The following is a 20,292-nucleotide window of genomic DNA, read 5'->3' as shown; positions in this document are numbered from 1 at the left end:
TAGCTTTCAAATCTTCATATATTAAGAGCTGCGTTGCCCGGCTCTGCCCGGTTTACCTTGAGAACAAAAATTGTGTCAAGCGACATATATTCAACAATTAATTAAAAGAATAACTTAATAATTTAAAGAATAACTTAACTAAAAGAAACAAAACATGATGCAAAATTACTCTTCCAAACAATGACGACAGATATTAAAATACTTTTAAGAAATTAAAATGCGAAAGATGGATTTTAAAAGCGTAACCATGGAAACATGAAATAAAATAAGTTTTAGGGAATGCAAAATAAGCAAATAAATAATGGATTCCAAAAGCATAACCATGGAAACACAAAAATAAAATAATTGACAACCTGAATCAAAATGACATATTTCGAAATTGATTTAAAAACGCTTGTAACTTTTTTTCCTTTGAAGATTGAAGCTAATTTTTTCGACCATAGGTCGAGAGAAATCTGGAGTAAAAAATCTCGCTTTTTCCAATGCTGTCAAAAAAGAAAACTGTTGGACAATTTTTTCACTTTTTACTGATAGATTTAAAAGAAGAAAGTATTGCCTAAATTTCAGACCTAAAAAAGTTCGAGCTAAAAACGCAAATTACTCTCGCCGTAATTAAGTTAGAGTATTGAAATGAATTGTTTAGAAGGCAGAAAATTCTGCCCTTTTTAACGATATATAATATTAATATGTGCAAGTAATTTTTCACCCCTTTAATAGCCAATAATAGGCAATTCACGTGAAATTTGGGCCTAAATTTGAATAAAAAACGAACTATTAATCGGATTTTTTTCTATTATAGCCTATGTTACTCAGTAAGAAAGCACCTTTCATGTAGTGAAAGAATTTTTCAAATAGGTGCAGTGGTTCCGGAGATTACCTCGAACATATAAACACACAAAAATCCGCTCTCTCTTTATATTAGTAAAGATTGCAGTTTTTGTGTTATAAGCTCAAAAAATAAAATCCTTAAATAATTCTTCCTAATAACGAATGCCTCCTAATAACGAACAAAACATCTGGTTCTGGACTATCCACTATTCGGAAGTACTACTACTACTGAAGTAAATTACAATGACCATTTGGAATATAACTCACAATTAAAATTTTAAGGGGAAACAATAAGTTGCAAAAAACAAAGTGTGAGATGTGAACAAAGGAAATTACTATAATGAACACAGGTTTGTTCTCAATTACTGTTCAAATTACTGAAATATAATCTTAAAGTTTTCAAAACAGAAATTTGTTAAGTTTGCAAATAGATATCATTCTCAAATGAATATTAAAAAATTTCAAGCAAATTATTGCCATACACACCTATTTTATTCGCTTGCATATTTGATATGTATTTCATCAAAAAAATTTCCTGTCAGATACCAGTTTCATAACCTCCAACATTGGTGACAAAGTCACCCATAGCACTGACCATACTACAATCGTCATTACATAAACATGACAAACGCATTAAAAAATAAACCTTTTACAAAAGATTTCCAATCATTTTAGTGCTTTATTCAAGCACTTTCAATTCCCTCACACATATGAAACAGTTTTTTATTAACACAAACTTTGATTTCATGTACCCTACAGGTGTTACTCTGGGCTCTGACTTGTAAATGACAAATGGCTAAATTTGTGTCAGTGTGGATTTATTAGGATGGCAAGACGTGCAATTTCACAAAAATAGATAGGTCATCTTCTTCGATCATATAGCAATGTTTAATACTTTGCAGAGATCATAGGTATCAAGGTTTACTGCATCCCCTCCCACCCAACTTCTTCAAGTCAAAAATGAGAAGATTCTTTTATACCCAGAAGAAAGTGGAAGGATTTTTTAAATATACCCAGAGCTGCTAACTGCTACAAAAAAAATCGTAGTTTCTACGAACTACGATACTACGAGAATGTGTCAAAAACTTACAATGTTCTGGGTTTTTTTTCGTAATCGCAAGAAAAAAACAAATGCATAAAACGTAAGGTCAGTCAGCGAGTGCAGAAGACGCAAGCTATGCGTTTAGCTACGTCTCTTCCCACATTCATTGTGCATATAACGTGAGAACTTCTTGTTTCATCTCACAGTAACTGTAAAACACATCACTCTACTCAAGTTGTATGGTGTAAAGATGGATCGCAAAACTGATCCTGTCATTGAATCTTCAGCAAAAAAACTGCCAAAAATTCCTTGAAGAATATAAAAGCACTAAGCCATTCCTAGTTTCATCTTCAAAGACTGGTTATGCAAGATGTACTATTCGCAATAGCGACTTTTCAGTTGAATATGGTGGTCGTGATAGTTGCTGCAAGCACATAACTTCAAAAAGACATGCCGACCGGGTGAAAAGTACACATTTTATATCCTGAAATTTGTTAAGTATCATTGTTTTTGTGCTTTATACTGTTGAAAATTCATCACTATTTAAAATGGTCAATTTTTCATCAAACGTGAAGTTAATTAGATAAAATTTATTTGCTGCTTAATAATAATGCCAATTTTTGTTTAGAAATTAAAATAAATTTATCATAATAACAGATTTTTTTTTTAAATCATTTTTCAAAGTAAGCTGTTACTTGTCCTAGTTTATATGAACCTATACATTATTCACACTGTCTTTCGCAGTTGCCCCCCCCCCCCCATTCTGCTTCTACAATGTAGTTTTGTGGATATTAAAATTTAAAAAACAACTAATTGCAAATGAAATGATAACAGAGTTACATACCTACCCATTTCAGAGAAAATTTTTCACTGACCATTTAAAATGAACAAAGCTGAAGGGAAAAGTGGGGATGGTTGAACCATTCATGATATAATTGCTCCTGGGAAGTATTATAACATTAGCATATTTAATAGTACACCTTAAGTGTCCCTAAGTTAAGTAGCTACAAATGGATGAGCTTTTATTCACATTATATGCATCACAGAAATATACAAAGGTAATTTAAAACAATCAGAGAAACTGTTTTAACCAATATCAAGCTTGGAGTGGTTGAAACAGAGACTGAGGTCATATGAAACATTAGATAAACAGTATGTAACTGAGATTAACAGCTGCGTAAGGTACAAAGGTTCATAAAAACCTGCTAATGGCAAGTGCTATAAAATTTAAGGGGCTGTTCATAAATGATGTCATTTTCTAAATAGATTTTGCCCCTTCCCTTCTTTTTGTCACTGTTCTACCCGTCCTTCCTCCCTTTGTGACATTTTGTGCTGTTTTTCATAAGCATATTGTTATAAATAAAGTGTGGTGTCACACTTGTTACCGCTACTTCACCTTGCCACAAACTGTCGATTTTACCCTATTCCCCTCAAAGAGCAAATGTTTGGCCCTTTCCCTCTCTTTTGTCACTCTGTTCTACCCTACCTTTCTCCCCTTGTCACATATTATGCCATTTTTCAAAGCCATATTGTTATAAAAAAAGTGTGGTGTCACACTTATTACCTCTACTTCCTTTTGCCATAAACTGTCAATTTCACCCTATTCCCCTCAAAGAGTGACCTCCTTTATGGACGCCCTTTAACACAGAAGCAATGACCCTTTTTGTCATCATCTTAGGAACTTTTATGCCCTTTAGGTTCTATGTGTCTAAATTTGGACTAAAAACGTTTCAGTTTTTTGCTTAAATTAAATTTAACTTTTCTTGAATCCCCCCCCCCCACTTTTTTTGGTCAACTTTCTTCTGTAACGCTTTTCTTTTCTTTCTTTTTTTCCCTTGACAGTTTAATTAGTCTAAGCTGCAGGCTTTAACAATTTATGTGAAAAACTTCAGTGATCGTGGAGGGAATTGAAATGAGGTTGGTTTGAACATTTAAATTGACATTGGAATTTTTTTTCTGTGCCCGGTACAACTTTTAAGAAACTCATCATAACATTTGTAATACACAAGTTAGATAAACAAAAACTACACTCAGTTGAACTGCAGTAACCATATTTCTTACATCAAAAACAATGGTAATTATAACTAGTATTATTTTGAATTAAAATACAAACAAACATTAACAAAATTACTTACTTCTACAGGGAAAGACCAAACAATTCTTCAGGGACTTGCATGATGGACTTTGAACTATTCCAAACAATAAGCAGTTCACATTCTGACATGAAAGTTGCTTCTGTTATTCTAACACTTTCCCCTCTATTGACGATACTCATCATAATGTTAAGGTTGTTTCAACCGCCCTCTGCTTCAATTAACTTTAGTCTCCAATACTTTAAGCATGTTTTTGTTTTATGTTATTTTTTCAACATTTTGATTGTATGATAAGAAATAACATGTTGAGAGAACAAAACTTACATTTGAAGAAGATAGAATCCCATAATGTCAAAAAAGCCTTTGTAAGTAACTGATAGAATTCCTAATTTATTAGCCTAGTTATGTTTAAAGCAAAACTTTCTCCTTGCATTTATGAAATATATAGGATTCTAATGCAGTTTAAATGGTTCACAATGTTCACTTTTAGAAGAACATCCTAACCTGAAAATCGTAAAAACAATTCTAAGAAACGAAAACTTACTTTTGATGGCTTTGCTTTTGTCTCTCTTTCTCTAACCTTTGCTTCTCTTCTTCTTCTAACTTCAACTTTTCTTCTTCAAGCAGCATCCTTCTCTCTTCTTCTTCTTCCAGTCTTTTCATTTCTTCCTCTTCTTTTCTATATAGCAGAATTAATTGAGAAAATCAGTACTGCAAAGTAAACCTTCCACAATTCTCACTATTTAGAACTGCAGTAGCAGCAGTTTTCCAATCATTTCTATAATTTTTTCATTGCACAAAATTAATTCTTCTATTCACAATTGAGACAGTGAGAAACAAAGGGATAAAAGTGGACATTTTCAAGTTTTAAGTAAAATGCGTTAAAAGATAAGATGATAGATAGGCTCTCATTGAAAAGTTTTTTTCAATCATGCTGTATATAACACCAGGGCTACTAGCATTATATCTTGCCCCAAAACAGAACAGATGTTCACCTACCATTTGTACTGGTTATCTCCAAATTTTTAATTTTGCACTTGCATCCTTTTGCTTCTCACTGTCTCAATTCAAAACAAAGTTTGAGGGCATAAAATAAAAACTTTAAAGTGGATAATTGGGTTCCCGCGTCTTGAAAACAAAAATAACAAAATAAGAAAAGAGTTTTTAAGGATCTTTTTAAAATAAATTAAGCACCTCAAAAAAGTTAGCTAGCCATGAAATATACATTTACTTGTTATGGATTACACGAACACGCCTTAGTTTTTTTTTTTTTTTTTTCAAAGAAAAATGACTTAAAACCTTCATAATTAGATTGCAAAGCCAGGAAAAAAGAATATATTTAAAAAAATTAGTTCATAAAAAAAAAATAAAAAAAAAAAAATAGGCAGATTTTTAAACTAAAACTGAGAAAATCGTCATCTAAACTGACAATTAAAAGAATGGAAGCAACTTTAAATTGAACACAAGAAATTTTGATATTAACTTCAAGTGTAAGATGCACCAGAATTCTTGACCTCCTCCTCTCAAAACCACTGCAATAGGTTAAAATTACGTTTCGACAATTTTTTCCTCAAGTAACTGCTGGTGCCCTAGCTTTAATCAAGAAGGCATAGGTTCGCACTTTTAGGATTTCAATGCCCTGCAATAGGCAGCATGCCAGACAATTTGTGGTTCACTAGGATTTCAATAATCTTTGGGTCCTCCTTCCTGGCATGCCGGGGAAAACGAGGATAGCAATATTAAATTAATTCATTCATTAATTTTTAAATTTAATTTAATATAATATCTGTGTAACATAAAAAATGTGAGTTCTATACCTTACCTTACTAATATTAATAAATGATTTAATATTATTAAAATATTAATTAACAATATTACTGTTTTATTCTGGTAAAATTAACTAATAGTTAATAATTTTATTTAAAATGTAATTAAAGTGAAGCAAACATTTGTAGTCTTTAAATTATAATATTTCACACTTACATAAAGAATAAATAAACTTCTGTCTGTACTCCCAAGAAAAAAAAATATTTAAAAAAAATCACAAATGAATTATAATTGTTTCCGAGTCAATAATTGTATTGGTATATGCTATATAACTAAATCCATAATGAATGACCTACATTAACATTAAACACATACTAATTTTAGCTTTCTTCATGTTTAAGGTTAAATATTTTAAACGCTTAATTGAATAAATAACTTTTTAAGTAGGTTTTTTGTGGCAAAATAAACCCCAAAATATTTATAAAATATGAATTTTCCAGCATGCTGTTAAACCTCACTCTGTGTGGAATGTCGGCTTAAGTACAGTAATAAGGTATGAATTTTGATATAAAGAGATTTCGTATTTAACTGGTTTTTGCTGAATTAGTAAATACATCAAAAAGATTCTCTATTACTACTATTAATAATGAGACGAAAGTTATTCAGCATTGATTCTGAACTTAAATAAGTAAACTTCATTTTCAAAATGTAAGATAACTTACCTTTTCCGTTCCAATTCTTCTAAGTGACACTTGTGAGCCAACACAAATGGACGGAAGAGTGGGCAAATACTGTTCAATAAATTTATGAAACCTTTTTTGGCATCCTTTTCAGACATATCACCTAATGCTTGCCATGCTTGCCTGAAAATTAGCATAAATCATTTTGCTTTACAATATTGTACAATAAATAAAAAGATAAATTTATGATAAAAAAAGTCAATACATATAAATATTTAAACAAAATGCATCAAAATAAATGATTATCCAAGTGGATAGTAAGTAACAAAAAAAATTTTTTTTTTCTTTTTTGGACACCAAAATATTAAAAAAAAATATCTTTCCAGTTGAATTTTTACACCCTTAGTCTTATCACTGGTAGGATCTGAGAAAAGGAGTGCTTTACAGAAATATTTGTGGTACACATTTAATAGTGCTACTCCAAGGCATTTTTAGGAGGGTGCTCACCCTGTCCCATTTAAGTTAACTTTCAATGGATCCTGCCCTTTTATTCCCGACTTTTTATGGGCGCTTTATTAATCTTAATTTTGCTTGATAAAATTAAGAGTTTTTAAAAAGTACGAATATTACAGTAAATGATGTAAAAGTAAATCAACAATGCTTAAACAGAACAAATCAGCTGAAAAAGCAGATATGTGTTTGGGGGTTACAAGAAACCTATTTTTCAATACAAAGAGGGTTTATGGATGTCGGAAAATAGCAACAATGTGAAATGATAAACAGTTTTAAAAGTAAAAACAGAGGGTCAATCAAACAATCAAGGAGAAAGAAACCTATCGAAGAGTCAAAAAGAACTCAAACAATGTTTGAAACTTTTTTTCATAAGAATGCGATAAAGTCAGAATAACTTTATTTGGACAGAAAAGATAAAACAAAAGAACAAAATAGGTGGGAAAAGTAAGGTGTTAAAGTCAAAACAGGAAGGGACAGTATCAATAACCAGGAGTTGATTCAAATGCAGGGCTTCCAACACATTTTAGCCATAGAAAAGGGAAAAAGATCATTTTCAATCAAAAAGGGGACTAAAAAGGACCAGTTAGGATTAAAAAGAGGACCTTGGGAGGACCATTCACAGTTAAACCCAGGGAAGCACCAAAGGCAAATTATCTGCCTGGTGCTAAATCCGTGAAGATAACTGAACATTTTATCCATAGAATTACATTATTTACAAATATTTGGGGGGTGGGGGGTGACAAGCAAGCATGTAACTAACAATCTTACAGAGTAAGTTTAACTGAAAAATGAATTTTCTGCTAATTAATTGGTGAAAACTGCCTAATTATAAATAATCAGCTCAGTGACTGATGAATCAGTGCACACCTAGTTAAGACCTTTTAGATAGTTTTTGCAATAAACATCTTAGCACATAGTCATTTACAAAATTTTTCACGTAACCAGTTTAAACAGAATTCATTTTGATATAAGGTACTTCAAGACAAAAAGATATAGTTTAGAGGCCTTGAGTTCCCCCCCCCCACCCTTATTTTTAACATATATTTCCAACCCTAATATGGTAGTTTATATACATATGAGAGTTTATGATCAAACACCCAACGCAGGAGGTAATGTCTCGCTTTGCTACTGCCTAAGCTCAAAAATATTGAAGATTTGCAAATCATTTATTAGTATGCTTCATATGTATGCATTAAGTTTTCTGCCACCAAGGTATTGTAACTGTCTTCAAGTAAATATAAAAGTTACTAAGAAAGAAAATGTTTTATTGAAGTGGTCACATCCAAAAATATGCAAATGCTGCTCAAATGATAAATACACTGAAGGTAAATTCAAGCCTGATTAACTGAATAACTTAATGTAATCATTTAATGTGCAAGTTCAGATTCATAGAGCGATATTTTCAAACTGAAAATACTCATTATGAGTATTTTTAATAACAAATAAGGATACAAAGAAACACAAAATAATTTAGTTTTTAGCTTTCAAAATAAAACTAAATAATATAATCTGTGGTAGCACATGTCAAAATAGCTTCCAGTTTCCAAAAATATTAAAATAATTCCAAGATACAAAAGGATTAAAACCAAAACAAGAGTATCAAATTTTTGCGTAGTACGTTCACTATTGGCATGTTTTCCAAAAATAAATTTTTCAATTATGAACAAAAATTAAACTTAAAAATATGCTATTCTAAGATAGTCTTTGTAAAAATTACATTTGATTGCCCAAAATATTAAAATATCTACAAGATGCAAAGAGATTGAAATCTCAAACACAAGAAGCAATTTTTTGCGAAGTTCGAGCAAGTGCAATGCTGCCATATTCCAAAAATGAGAAAATTTATTGTCTATTAGTAACAGGAAATAAGTTAATCTATGGTGGCGCATGTTGAAATAACTTACGATTGCCAAAAATATCAAATTATTTAGGAGATGCAAAAAGATTGAAGTCTGAAACACGACAAGCAATTTTCCAAAATCTGAGTAAGTGAAATGTTGCCATGGTTTCAAAAGTAAGAAAGTTTATTATCTATCAAAATTAAGCATAAAATAAGCCAATCAAAGATGCCGAGAGTCAAAATAACTACTGATTGCCCAAAATGTCAAAATATTAACAAGATGCAAAGTGATTGAAATCTCAAACTCAACAAGCAATTTTTGCAAAGAACGAGAAAGTTTGATGTTGCTGTGGTTCCAAAAGTACTTCATTATCTGTAATGTATGTTAAAATAATTTCTGACTGTAAAAATATCATAGTATTAACAAGATGCAAAAAGATAGAACTCGCAAACACAGGAATTTATAATATTTTTTGCACAATGCTGCATATAGAACACAAGTTCAGAAAATAGAAATATTTAAGCACAATTCAATGATTTCGTACCGATTTCAAGCACTAAAAAAACCTTTTAATGCTTGATTTTTTTCAAGCACTTGAAAATTAATTTTTTTTCAAGCGTACGAAGAAGTCATAACTTCTCCCTCAAACCTCTCCATTTGCCAGATTTCTGTGCTCCAACAGTTGAAGGAGGAGTAATGATGTCAATCTGAAGCAAAATAATACGGGAAAGTCAGGTTGAATAGAAACAAAAACAAGGGGACAGGGACGCGTGTTTGGCATAACAAACATCAGCACACACTATCTGTTAGTGTAATGAAAACTTTAAAAATCTGATTTTTAAGTAAAAACAATATAAAAGCGGACTAAACGGAGCAAAGTGTTAAAGAGCGGTCAAAAACAGACTTTGGTAGGAAAAGCGGACCATTTAGGAGCCCTGAAATGTAAATTGTGTCCGTTTTGAGACCCTTTCACGTAACTCTACATAGCAAAAGCAACCACTCTTCACAAAACTTCATATTTTAAAATTAGACCTTTCACAAAATTTCATTTGTAAAAGTTAGTTCTCTTCTAAGCACAATCAATTTGTCTGAAAGCAAAATATATATATATATAAAAAAAACTCCTGCTTCCAAGGAATTCTCAGTGAAGTTCTTAGGCCTAAGGGATTTCAGATTAGATTGATGATAGCTAAACATGCTGCACACATCATGACAGGATTTTTTCACAATAAGTGATGGAAAAATGCTCTAAAATTAGTTTTTTTCTCCACTAAAAGAGAAAAGTTCACTTTTTTTTTTTAAACAAAATGCAGACTTAAAATCAAAAACCTGGGTTGACCCAGAAAACTGCAAACTGTTAACGGAAAAAATAATACAGAATGAAGAAAAAATTTTGAAATTCATAACGAAATGAACAAAAGATATTTTAGGGATACAAATAAAGAAAAACACATAATAAAAATGAATATTAGAGACAAATGAAAAAAAAAATGAATGTGGATAATCATGTATTTTTGTATATTTTGTATTGACTTGTATTTATATGCGTTGCCTCATAAAAGAGGAGAAAGTTATGAACTACATCATAAATACCATACAATTTTAAAACAAAACTAGAAAGCCCCTATTACACTTTAAAATAAGAAAAAAAAACCCCAAAAAAATGAAAATTTATAAATAACAAAAAGTGAAAAAAAAAAAAGAACAAACTATAAAGATGAGAGCCAAACGGCAAACAATAAGGAATTGTCTTAAGATCGCTAATTAAACTGGAACCATCTGTGTCAAAATTGGTTCTTAATAGGTTTCTAATTTCTCTCATTGGCTGTCCTGCTAATCCATTCAGTATACAAACTGTTTATTGTTTCTCTTATCTATCTGATCTCTTCAGATTCACCATTAAAAATGGACTCAGCACACCTCAAAACGTTCGAATCCGTCAAACTTCGAAAATTTGCACGAATCCAATACTTTCTTCTATATATTAGATATAGAAGAAAGTAAAAAAGAGTTCCTTGCAGCCCTCAATCATGTCTCTGTGACTGTTTGCTGAGCTCAATGTGGTTGATTTTACAGTTAGTTTTTCACACAAAAGTCATTTCTTTGCTCTAACAAGGAAATTACAGCCAGTTTGCGACAACTCGAATGTAAAGGGCAAGACAAAAAACTTCTACTTATCGGAAGTTCGTGTTAACACTAGTTTCAATTTTCGATATTTTAAGATTAAAAACCATCGAATACTTTAATTAATATGTACTTGTATTAATATAACAGACAAAATTACAGAACTTAAAAGTTTTTAAGCACAATATGAACAGTTTAATGAAATATATTGAAAGAAAAAAAATCAAAAGCATGGTTTTGATTTCGATTGTCTGATTAAAGTGTTTAAGTGTAAAAGTGTGTTGTTGATTAAAGTGTCTGCTGGAACCACTTGAATAGAGCTGATTCTACTTCAGGAAAGGTGCACATCTTCATTCATTTCAAATTGGGATTCCTGTATTCTACCCAGGGTTGGCAAAAATCCGGGTTTTTTTAAAAAAGCCCATGGACCCAGGGTTTTTTGGGTTTTTTTAAATAAAACCCAAAAAAACCCAACTAAAGCTGGGGTTTTTTTAAAAGAAATGTGGGTTTTTTTGTCTTCTTTTAGGGGAAAGGTGGGGTACTCGTAGCATATTGTAGCATAAGTATATGGACAAAGCACAAAAATTGTCTTGATAAAAAAAGCTGGAAAATTCAGCGTTTTCTGAAGAAGGGTATAAAAGACGACAAAATTCAAGAATGGTGAAGTTTCAGATTTTTTTAGTTTCCATGATTACCAACAGTTAAGGCAAAGTTACTTCTTCAGTGATAAAATCTATTGTTTATTTGTTCGTTTTTTATTGCGACATTTTTTTTTTGTATTTTACTTTTTTGTATTTCATTTTGTTATGAAAAACTACTGTAGAACCTCAAGTAGTTTAAATCCGTTTTTACTGAATTCCAGCTTAATTAAGACATTTCTTTGAATTTTATGTTGCCTGTTTTTCTATTTCTGTGTACAGAGTAAGAAATATTAAACTTTTTCGTAAGATAATGAAAATACTGTACATAATATTCCGTTTTCTGTCCGACCATTTGTAAAACCTGTTAACTTCTAAAAAATATACCTTGTTTATTCGAGTTTTGTGACGTGTTGGTTTGCAGAAAATAATTCACATGAGAGCCTTTTAGCTAAAGTAGTATCCTTTGTACAATCTGCAAATACCGAGAAAATCTGACGTGACAGGACTTAGTCAAGATAATTTGAGTTCCTTATTGACCAGTTGAAGGAAAAAGTCAAATATATTTATTTAAAATCTTTGAAGCATTTTTTAATGCCCTTAAGAGTTAAGAAGTACTATTAAAGTTCAAAATTCATTTTTTATGTCCATTGCCTATTGTGAAGAAGAAATAAAAAAGAAGTTTAAATTGTAAAAGTATTTAAATTAATTATTTTTTAAAAAAAAGTTCTCAGAAAATTTTAAAAAACCCAAAAGTGGGCTAAATAATGGGTTTTTTTAAATGGGTTTTTTCAAAAAAACCCATTGGGTCCAACCCAATTGGGTCCAATCCGGCCAACCCTGAACCCCTTTAGAAGTTTCTCATTTTCTTTTAATATCATTGACAGAGTATGCTTACTTAGAAATCTTAGTAGAAATCTAATAGTAAAGAAAACTCTCTCTGTCTCTCTGGAACTAATCAGCAAATGATCGAACTAAAGAACGAAGGGGTTCTTAAGTTAATTCATCTTAAGTTAGTTCAGCCCAATCATGGGACTTGACAGCTTAAACGCAAATTCGTAGTTCAGCAACAAGTGTAAACAGTACAGTAGAACACAAGAAAACAAGCTAACTCATTTCTGTATGTGTAATTCCTTTATTGCACATTGACTCAACAGGTGCTCTTCTTGCTTTAAAGGTCTATTGTGCAGGAATTGCAAGTGAAGGTGAAATAATTATTTTATCATAGTCACTTCTTTCTTTCTTTTTTTTTTTTCGTTCTTTCGAAATAAATTTCGAGTTATTGAGAACAATTAGCAAAGAATTAAAGCAAAGTGGTCAGGACTTGATAAAAACTTTGAGTTATAGTAATATTCGAGTTATTGGACTTCAAGTTTTCGCGAAGTGACTGTATTTTAGTGAATGCAATGACAAATAAGCGTTACGCAAGAAATACCTTCTGTCCCTTCCAATCACATCCAAATATCCAAGTGGTGGTGCTTTCTCTTCCACATATTTTCCATGTAGCACTTGTTGGGTAAAGGCAACCAAGGATAATTTGTCTTTGTAGGATATGTGAAAAGCTTTACCTTCCTTCTCTGCAAAAAAATAATAATAATGATGATAATAATAATAATAATAAATAAAACTACTATGTGGGTAGGTGATTTCACATAACATATAAGCAATAGAGCATTTTAACCCCTTAACAATCGGATCATTTTCAAGAAAACGGTCATAAAAGTGTCTAATTTTTTTTATTTAAGAAAATTGTATAAAAATAAGTGTATGAACAACATGTGCATTCAATTTTTCATTTTCAATATTTTTTTTAGATTGAAATTTAAAAAAAAAAATTAAAATTTTATGAAAAGTCAACAAGCAAGCCCAAGCAAGCAGCAAAAATTTAAGAAACCCTTCTTTTAAGCATTAAAAAAGAATATTATTAATCTTTTGTGTAATATAAGTAAAGATAAGTAAATTTTTCTTGTGTGGTAAATTTCAAAGGCCAACGTCACAATCTGGTAAATTAGTACCAAAATTCCTTCCTGCATCTCTGCAATTACGTTTAAAATTGACTGCTGCTGCCATCAAGTATACAGAAAAAGAAATAAAATGTATTCCGGGTCTTAGAAATGAATTGATCTTAATCGTTTCGTCACGTTAATATTGTACGCCTCAGGACGGCAATATCCCAGGCACGAGAAATGAAGAACCAAACCCCAGCCCGGCATATTCACGGGAGCGAGAGGGAAGGGGTTAAGAGGCTGACAACAAAATTGCTAGATGTAAAATGGCCATTATTTCAAAGCAACCTGAATTTCCAACAATAGTCTTTTATTACTGCTATATCAGAAAAAAAAAAGGAGAGGGAGAGAGAAAAAAGGGGAAACATTTTTCATACCATGCTAAGTAAAGCTCCAATTTTCTCATATTTCTATGATATGTATGAACTCTTTAAATGTGATACAAAACAAATTTTCATCTTGAACTGTTTTGTAACATACAGTAAACTCCCGATTATCGGCGGTCGGTTTATCCGCGGCTCGTATTATCCGCGGGTCTTTTCACTAATTTTTTTAACGGTCATTAAATGTTTTTTAAACTTATGATTGTGTTTTTGTTCGCTTTTAGCTTTTACATATGTATATTTTTTACATTCAATGATAGTAGATGCAATGTAGCAATGTTTTTAGTAAAAATTCAAATTTATGTGTAAGTGTTATTCATATTTTTTAGTTATTGTATACAGTAGTACCGTATTTTAACTATTATTCGGATTATCCGCGGTTTTCGGTTATCCGCGGCTACCATGCCACCCTATTCCGCGGATAATCGGGAGTTTACTGTATTTACCAACGGCTATTTTTGTTTGAACTTATCTGGATATGTATGAACTTTTGTGCTTGAATAAGGATTAGTTGGGTTAAGAGATTGAGTTTGTAAATAGTGTATCTGTGACAACGATTTATATTAATTGCTCTTTTTCTTCTGAAATAATGACAGTCAGATTCGAGTTTTTTTTTATACATATTTTGTGTTTACTCTTATAACATTCAACATATCAAAATCAGCTCAAATTTTCAGGCAGTTCAGGGTTTGTTGCAATATTTAACAACTCTAGTAATCCTTTAGAAACCTATTAGCAAATCTTGAACAACTTATGAGATTTTTTTAATTCTGCAACGTGAAAACGTATGTATTTGAATTAGCATAAATTATATATAGCACTTGCTGATACACCCTGAACTGAGATGTAACCTTCAGGATATCTAGTACACAATCAGCTTCAAAAGCTATTAGAAACTTACATAAATTGGGTTGTATTTCAAAACAAATATTAGCACACTTATGAACATATGAGATTTGTATCAGTTAATGATTAACGAAAGAAGTTATTTAAAAGAAAATAAATAGAATTGTCAAAAATATTTAGATAATTTATAAATAACCATTGAGTGCAGATCAACTTAGTGTTTACTTTTACTCAAAAAGAAAAGACGTTGCATGAATCCTGACATGGACTTATTTTTTAAAAAAACAACCAATTGTTTAAATCATTAAAAATTTAATCAGAACTACATTGAAAACTGGATTGAACAGTTTTGATACCCCTAACTATTTATACGACACTAGCAGGAGACATGCGACGATGCCTAAGCTAAGAATTTAAAGGAAGTTCGTTGAATAGAATAAAATCAATGCCCCCCCTCCCCCCACCTTTGATGTGAAAAGATCATTTTTGTTCAACTAAAATGCATACACCTTTTCAAAAATTCATTAAATGCTCTTTAAAATTTAAAACTATATGCTAAAACACATAAAAAGATAGCCTCCGCCTTTGGCGACCAGTTGGTGCACCTTTCTATGCAAGCAGCCCGAAAGCAGGGGGGGGGGAGGCGGAAGGTGTACTCTCAATGCCCATTTTGTCAGAAAATAACAAAAAAAACATCAACTTTTATAGCAATGCTAAATTTTTTTCAAAGTCGGGGGGAGGGGGGGGGCACTAATCACCCGTTGAAGTGACTTAAATAGTTGAGGTTCCTTAAATACGGGCCTATCTATCTCTTACTGACAATCTACCTTTTTCGATCTCTATATTTGGGTAGTTCTCATAAGGTGGGAACAAAAACGTTACTTTTGAGTCATTTTTAAAATTTAGGAATTTGAAATTAATTTTGCTTTTATTGCATAGCATGTACACCTAGAACATCATACACAAACATAAAAAGACAGCAGGTATTTATAAAAATTAATAAATAGCAAATTTAACGATCGGGCTGTAGGTAACAGATTTTGGACATACGAAAGGGGACCCAAAAGTAACCGGATTTTTGTTCTAAAATATTTATATATTAGTTTATTCACAAAATTTCTTTTGTCTTCTTTAAAGTGTTAACCCTTAGATGCAATACACTTGTTAATTCCTTTTTTCCACTGTTAGAACCTCCCCTGGAACTCTCTAACTTTGACCATGTCCAGTGCCCTTTGCGAAGTAGTTTTTACAGCCTCTACATCATCAAAACGCTTCATTTTCAGATTTTTTTTCATCTTCGAGAACAGAAAAAGATCACAGGGGGCTAGGTCTGTTGAATACCGGGGTCGAAGAACGACTGGCCACCGCTGAGAGGCCAATTAGCGGTTAATAGTAAAGGATGTGCGTACGGGAGCGTTATCATTGTGAAGGAACCATCCTTCCAATCGCCCTAGCGAGCTTCAACTCACTCTTGTTTCTTCTAAATTTTCGTAAATCGTAAAATGACCGCTCTTGTTGATTTTTTGGCAGATTTTTTCAACGTTTTCAACATTTCGAGACGCTGAAGGGCGGTCAGAGCGAGCTCGATCTTCAACATTCATGCTACCGCATTTAAAGCGCCCAAACCACTTGAAAACTTATGTACAGCTCATAGCATCAGTCTTGAAAGCTTGTTGAAACATTTGGTAAGCTAATCGGTTGCCAACTTTTCAAGCAGGAGAAGCAAAATTTCAAGTTTAGTTTGTTCTTTTAAATCTGCCATGTAATGAGTTCGCAAGCGGAAAGAAACAGCACCTAAGAAAAACAACCCTACGATCAGACGGTATCAATTAAACTGACGCCACTTGCACAGCTGGTTTGTGAAGGTTTCTACTTGAGCCATCTAGCTGGAGAACTCTACTACATCTAGGATTGGCATCGCACCATTAGTCCGATTTCTTTTGGGTCCCCCCTCGTACAGTTGTCCAGTAGGTAACAGATTTTGGACATCATCATAGTGTAAGTTTCAGTTTTTGAACTTTTTCAATGAAAATTTTATCTATTTTTAAATTCCGCAATGAAAAATAGAGGATTTATGAAGTACATGAATGATCTTATATACTGGTCTTAAAATAATAAAATTTTGTTATGGTTTCGTAGAATCCGAAAAAAAAAACCATCCTTTTTGCCAGCGCAAGTGATAAAGTCACCAAAACTGACGCTGTTGGCGAAAACCTGAATTCCTCTCTGATAACCCTTTGCTTATGGTACACTGTGAGTTGTCGCCAATCGGTGTTTGCTTGGCGATTTTTGCCGCTTTTGTTTACTATTCGTTACGATCATAAGTTGAGTTTCTACTGTTATTTATGTAATGTTCAAAGCATAACGTATTAATTGTGCAAAATACCAATGGATTAAAGAAATTAACATTATAATAGCATTTTTTATTAAGGTTAAAGACAGAAGATCATATTATAATATTGAATAAATTGACAGAATTATCGGCGTTTAGATAGTAATGCAATTTGGACATCTCACATATATGTTTAAGAAAAATGATTTTGCTTCACAGATACTGCATAAAAACAAATGAAAACACTTTAAAATGATTAACAATTGATATTGAGGATCGAAAAATACCTTTAAAACATATAAATCATATATTTAGTACTCAAATAATAGCATTGTCTAGATCGTAACTTTTGGACATACATCAAACTTCCAACTTCCTTTTTTTCTAAAACTTTAAACACAATAAAAAATCTGTCTTTAATTTTTTAATTTGTAGAAAATATTATCAAAAAAATATTCAGTTTGAGATTCATACCCTTAATTTTTTTTTGAAACGTTTGGAAATAATTAAAAACTCAGTTAACGTTTTGAAAGTCCAAAATTGTGCCTTTTAGCAAAGAAAATATTTTTTTAAGGGTATTTGAAAAGCATTTTTTCCATAATTTATGTCAATTCTTGTCTCTAAACAGTGTTATTATTTAACTCAAAAATTTTGGAGTCAATTAAAATGAAAGTTATTTCGTGTTAAAGCTTCAAAGTTAAGGTCTGTGTTTGCTCCCACCTTTTGAGAACTGCCCTTGTATGATTTAAGCAGATACAATTTCTCAGAATATAACTGTTTCGAATCAAACAAAAGGTACTTCTCCTTTGTCTAGTTCCCACCAAATTTGCTTGAATTCTGTCCCTGCTTACAGTGACAAAACCAGAAAAAAGTTTTAGGAGGGAACATTGAAAGAACAAAAAACAAAAATTTTTTTTTTTCATTTGGATAGGAAAAAGGTCCAAAGGTACCCGGCCAAAATGTTGAAACTTTTAGGTTTAAAAACCCAATTTTAGCCTTAAAAACGCGATTATAGGCCATGTTTATTGACATTAGGGTAAGGGAGGGAGTTCAGAGACTGTTTCTGATCGATTATATTTCTAAACAGATTGAAATCAATCCTTTAACCCCCTGCAGTTTTCGAAATTGAAGTTCTAAAAATGAAACTTTAGACCAACTTCGAAGATTTAATGGATAGGAGGATCTGGAGCATTTCCCTGGAAAATTGTTCAAAATTATGCTTAAAAAAATTTAAGCAATGTTTTACATTCAGGGACTATTCCACTTAAATGTAAGTGTCATTTAAAAAACTTATTGCTTGTGATATTAAGGAAAAACCATATGGGGACCCTTGCATGAATATTTTATTGAACTCAAATCTTAAAACGTAATTGTAAGGCCATATTTTGTAATATTAGGACCAGTGATTTTTCGAAATCGAAAAACGGAAAGCTCCAAAAACGCAATTCTGAGTGATTTTCGATATTGTTGAGTACTTGTGGGCTTTCCCCTAAAACTTACAAATATTTGATGCAAAGGAATGACATCTTTGTTCTTAACACATACAGAAGTTGGTATTGAGTTGGTATAGGTAAAACCAAAAAATTCTTGAAAAGAATCATTCAATGAGTCCAGATTGATATTTAATTTTGATGCATTTAACTTTGATGAATATATTTTCTATTTATAATCAGCAAATTATTTATTTGTGTTCTTAGTTTGATCAATATAAAAAACTGATTCAGTTTTAATTATTTTTTTTTTTTAATCTAGTGGATAAATAATTATATGTATTATGCATAGCCCTCTGAATGTTCTATTCATTAATATGTTAAAAAAAATCCAGTATAATGCGTTCTTGCATATTATGCACTGATGTTATAACTAACTTGATTTTTCTGTGTGTATTAAGGGGGGGGGGCGTCAGGAAACTTTAGCCCTGGGCACCATCAGCTCTTCGGACGGCCTTGGTTATAGCCGCCCAGCCTTTGTCAGGAGATAGGTTCTGGTGGAAAATATTTCTTAGGGAACAGTGGAGACCGAACATTGAAAAACATTCAATGAAATATTTTTTTTTAATATTGATCTGGAAACATTTCACTAATAAATAGAGATACTTTTACTTACTCAGATTTACAACAAAAAAAGATATTGTTAACATTTGAAACAAAATCCAGGATAATAACGACAATTTATTTTGATTTATCACAATTTTTGCATTTATCAAAGTGAATAAAATGATTCCTCAATACATTGAATGTGGTGTACAAAATTTATTTGACAAGTAAAAATTGACGTGTTAATCGGAGAACATGAATTGGAAGAACATTGAAAAAAAAAAAGAATACACGCTGTAATGACAAATTATGATGACAGATCACAAAACATTACTATTGGAAAAATTGCACTACAGAAGAAGTATTTATCGCCGACTCATGATATCCACATCATCGGTAAACACGGCACATACCTTTTAAAAAAGTAGTTGCTAATGCAAATAATTCATTAATGTTGAACCCCCATGACACTGAAAACTCATCACCCAGTCCATTACAGGAAATAGAGGAATTTAATGAGTTACAAGTAATTGATTCCGTATCACAAATGTCATTTTTAGAACAGTTTTCTTCGCTGTCAACAACACCGTTCACGGTGGCGGCCATCTTTAGCTATTATTTTATTGCCAACTTAAACAAAGTAATTAAAGCAAAATAAACATTTTTTTTTTTTTGCTTCTGCAATGGAAGGATCTGTGAGTCCTACAGAATTGATGAACAAAATCTTTATTGAAAAAAACTTGTTATAATATAGAAAGAAATACTTATAGTTTATTTTAAAAAGGAAGAAGAATATGATTCGATGCCTCAGTGAGAAAATTAATAATTTGGATTTGGCAGTGATTTGGTTTGAGAAACAGAAACTTGTACTGCTTCTATCAATTCTCTTGTCTGTTGTGAAATTGTGAAAAAAGCCAAATTTGGTCAAAATTCTTTTTTTAAGTTCTGAACAATTGATTCGAAATCATTATAAAAATGAATAAGATGGTACTTTGATAGGAAGTAAAGTAAAAAATCAGTTTCATTTAAAAAAATTTCAATACTGTATATTGATTTGATGTATTACGGCAATTTTACTTGACCTGTGTGAAACGTAAAGTTTTGCTTTTTTAAGAGAAAACGGGTTTAGATTACCGCATTTTGTTTCTCTAAATCTGTACTTG

General features: G+C 31.5%; 1 protein-coding gene across 1 annotated transcript in view; it reads right to left on the bottom strand.

The window, feature by feature from the left end:
• Positions 1-19,735, bottom strand: part of LOC129222999 (Golgi resident protein GCP60-like) — a 74,247-nt gene extending 54,512 nt beyond the window's left edge. Inside the window, exons 1-4 of the mRNA XM_054857563.1 lie at positions 19,543-19,735; positions 12,962-13,103; positions 6,453-6,593; positions 4,508-4,642 (exon numbers count right to left, since the gene is read on the bottom strand). Coding sequence (XP_054713538.1) covers positions 4,508-4,642; positions 6,453-6,593; positions 12,962-13,103; positions 19,543-19,735 — 611 coding nt within the window. The remainder of the gene's footprint in view (positions 1-4,507; positions 4,643-6,452; positions 6,594-12,961; positions 13,104-19,542) is intronic.
• Positions 19,736-20,292: the final 557 nt, after the last annotated feature.

Source organism: Uloborus diversus, chromosome 5 (assembly GCF_026930045.1).
Source record: "Uloborus diversus isolate 005 chromosome 5, Udiv.v.3.1, whole genome shotgun sequence".
Classification (NCBI taxonomy): Eukaryota; Metazoa; Arthropoda; class Arachnida; order Araneae; family Uloboridae; genus Uloborus; species Uloborus diversus.
The sequence above is the reverse complement of the archived record's forward strand: the minus strand, read 5'-3'. Positions and strand labels throughout refer to the sequence as shown.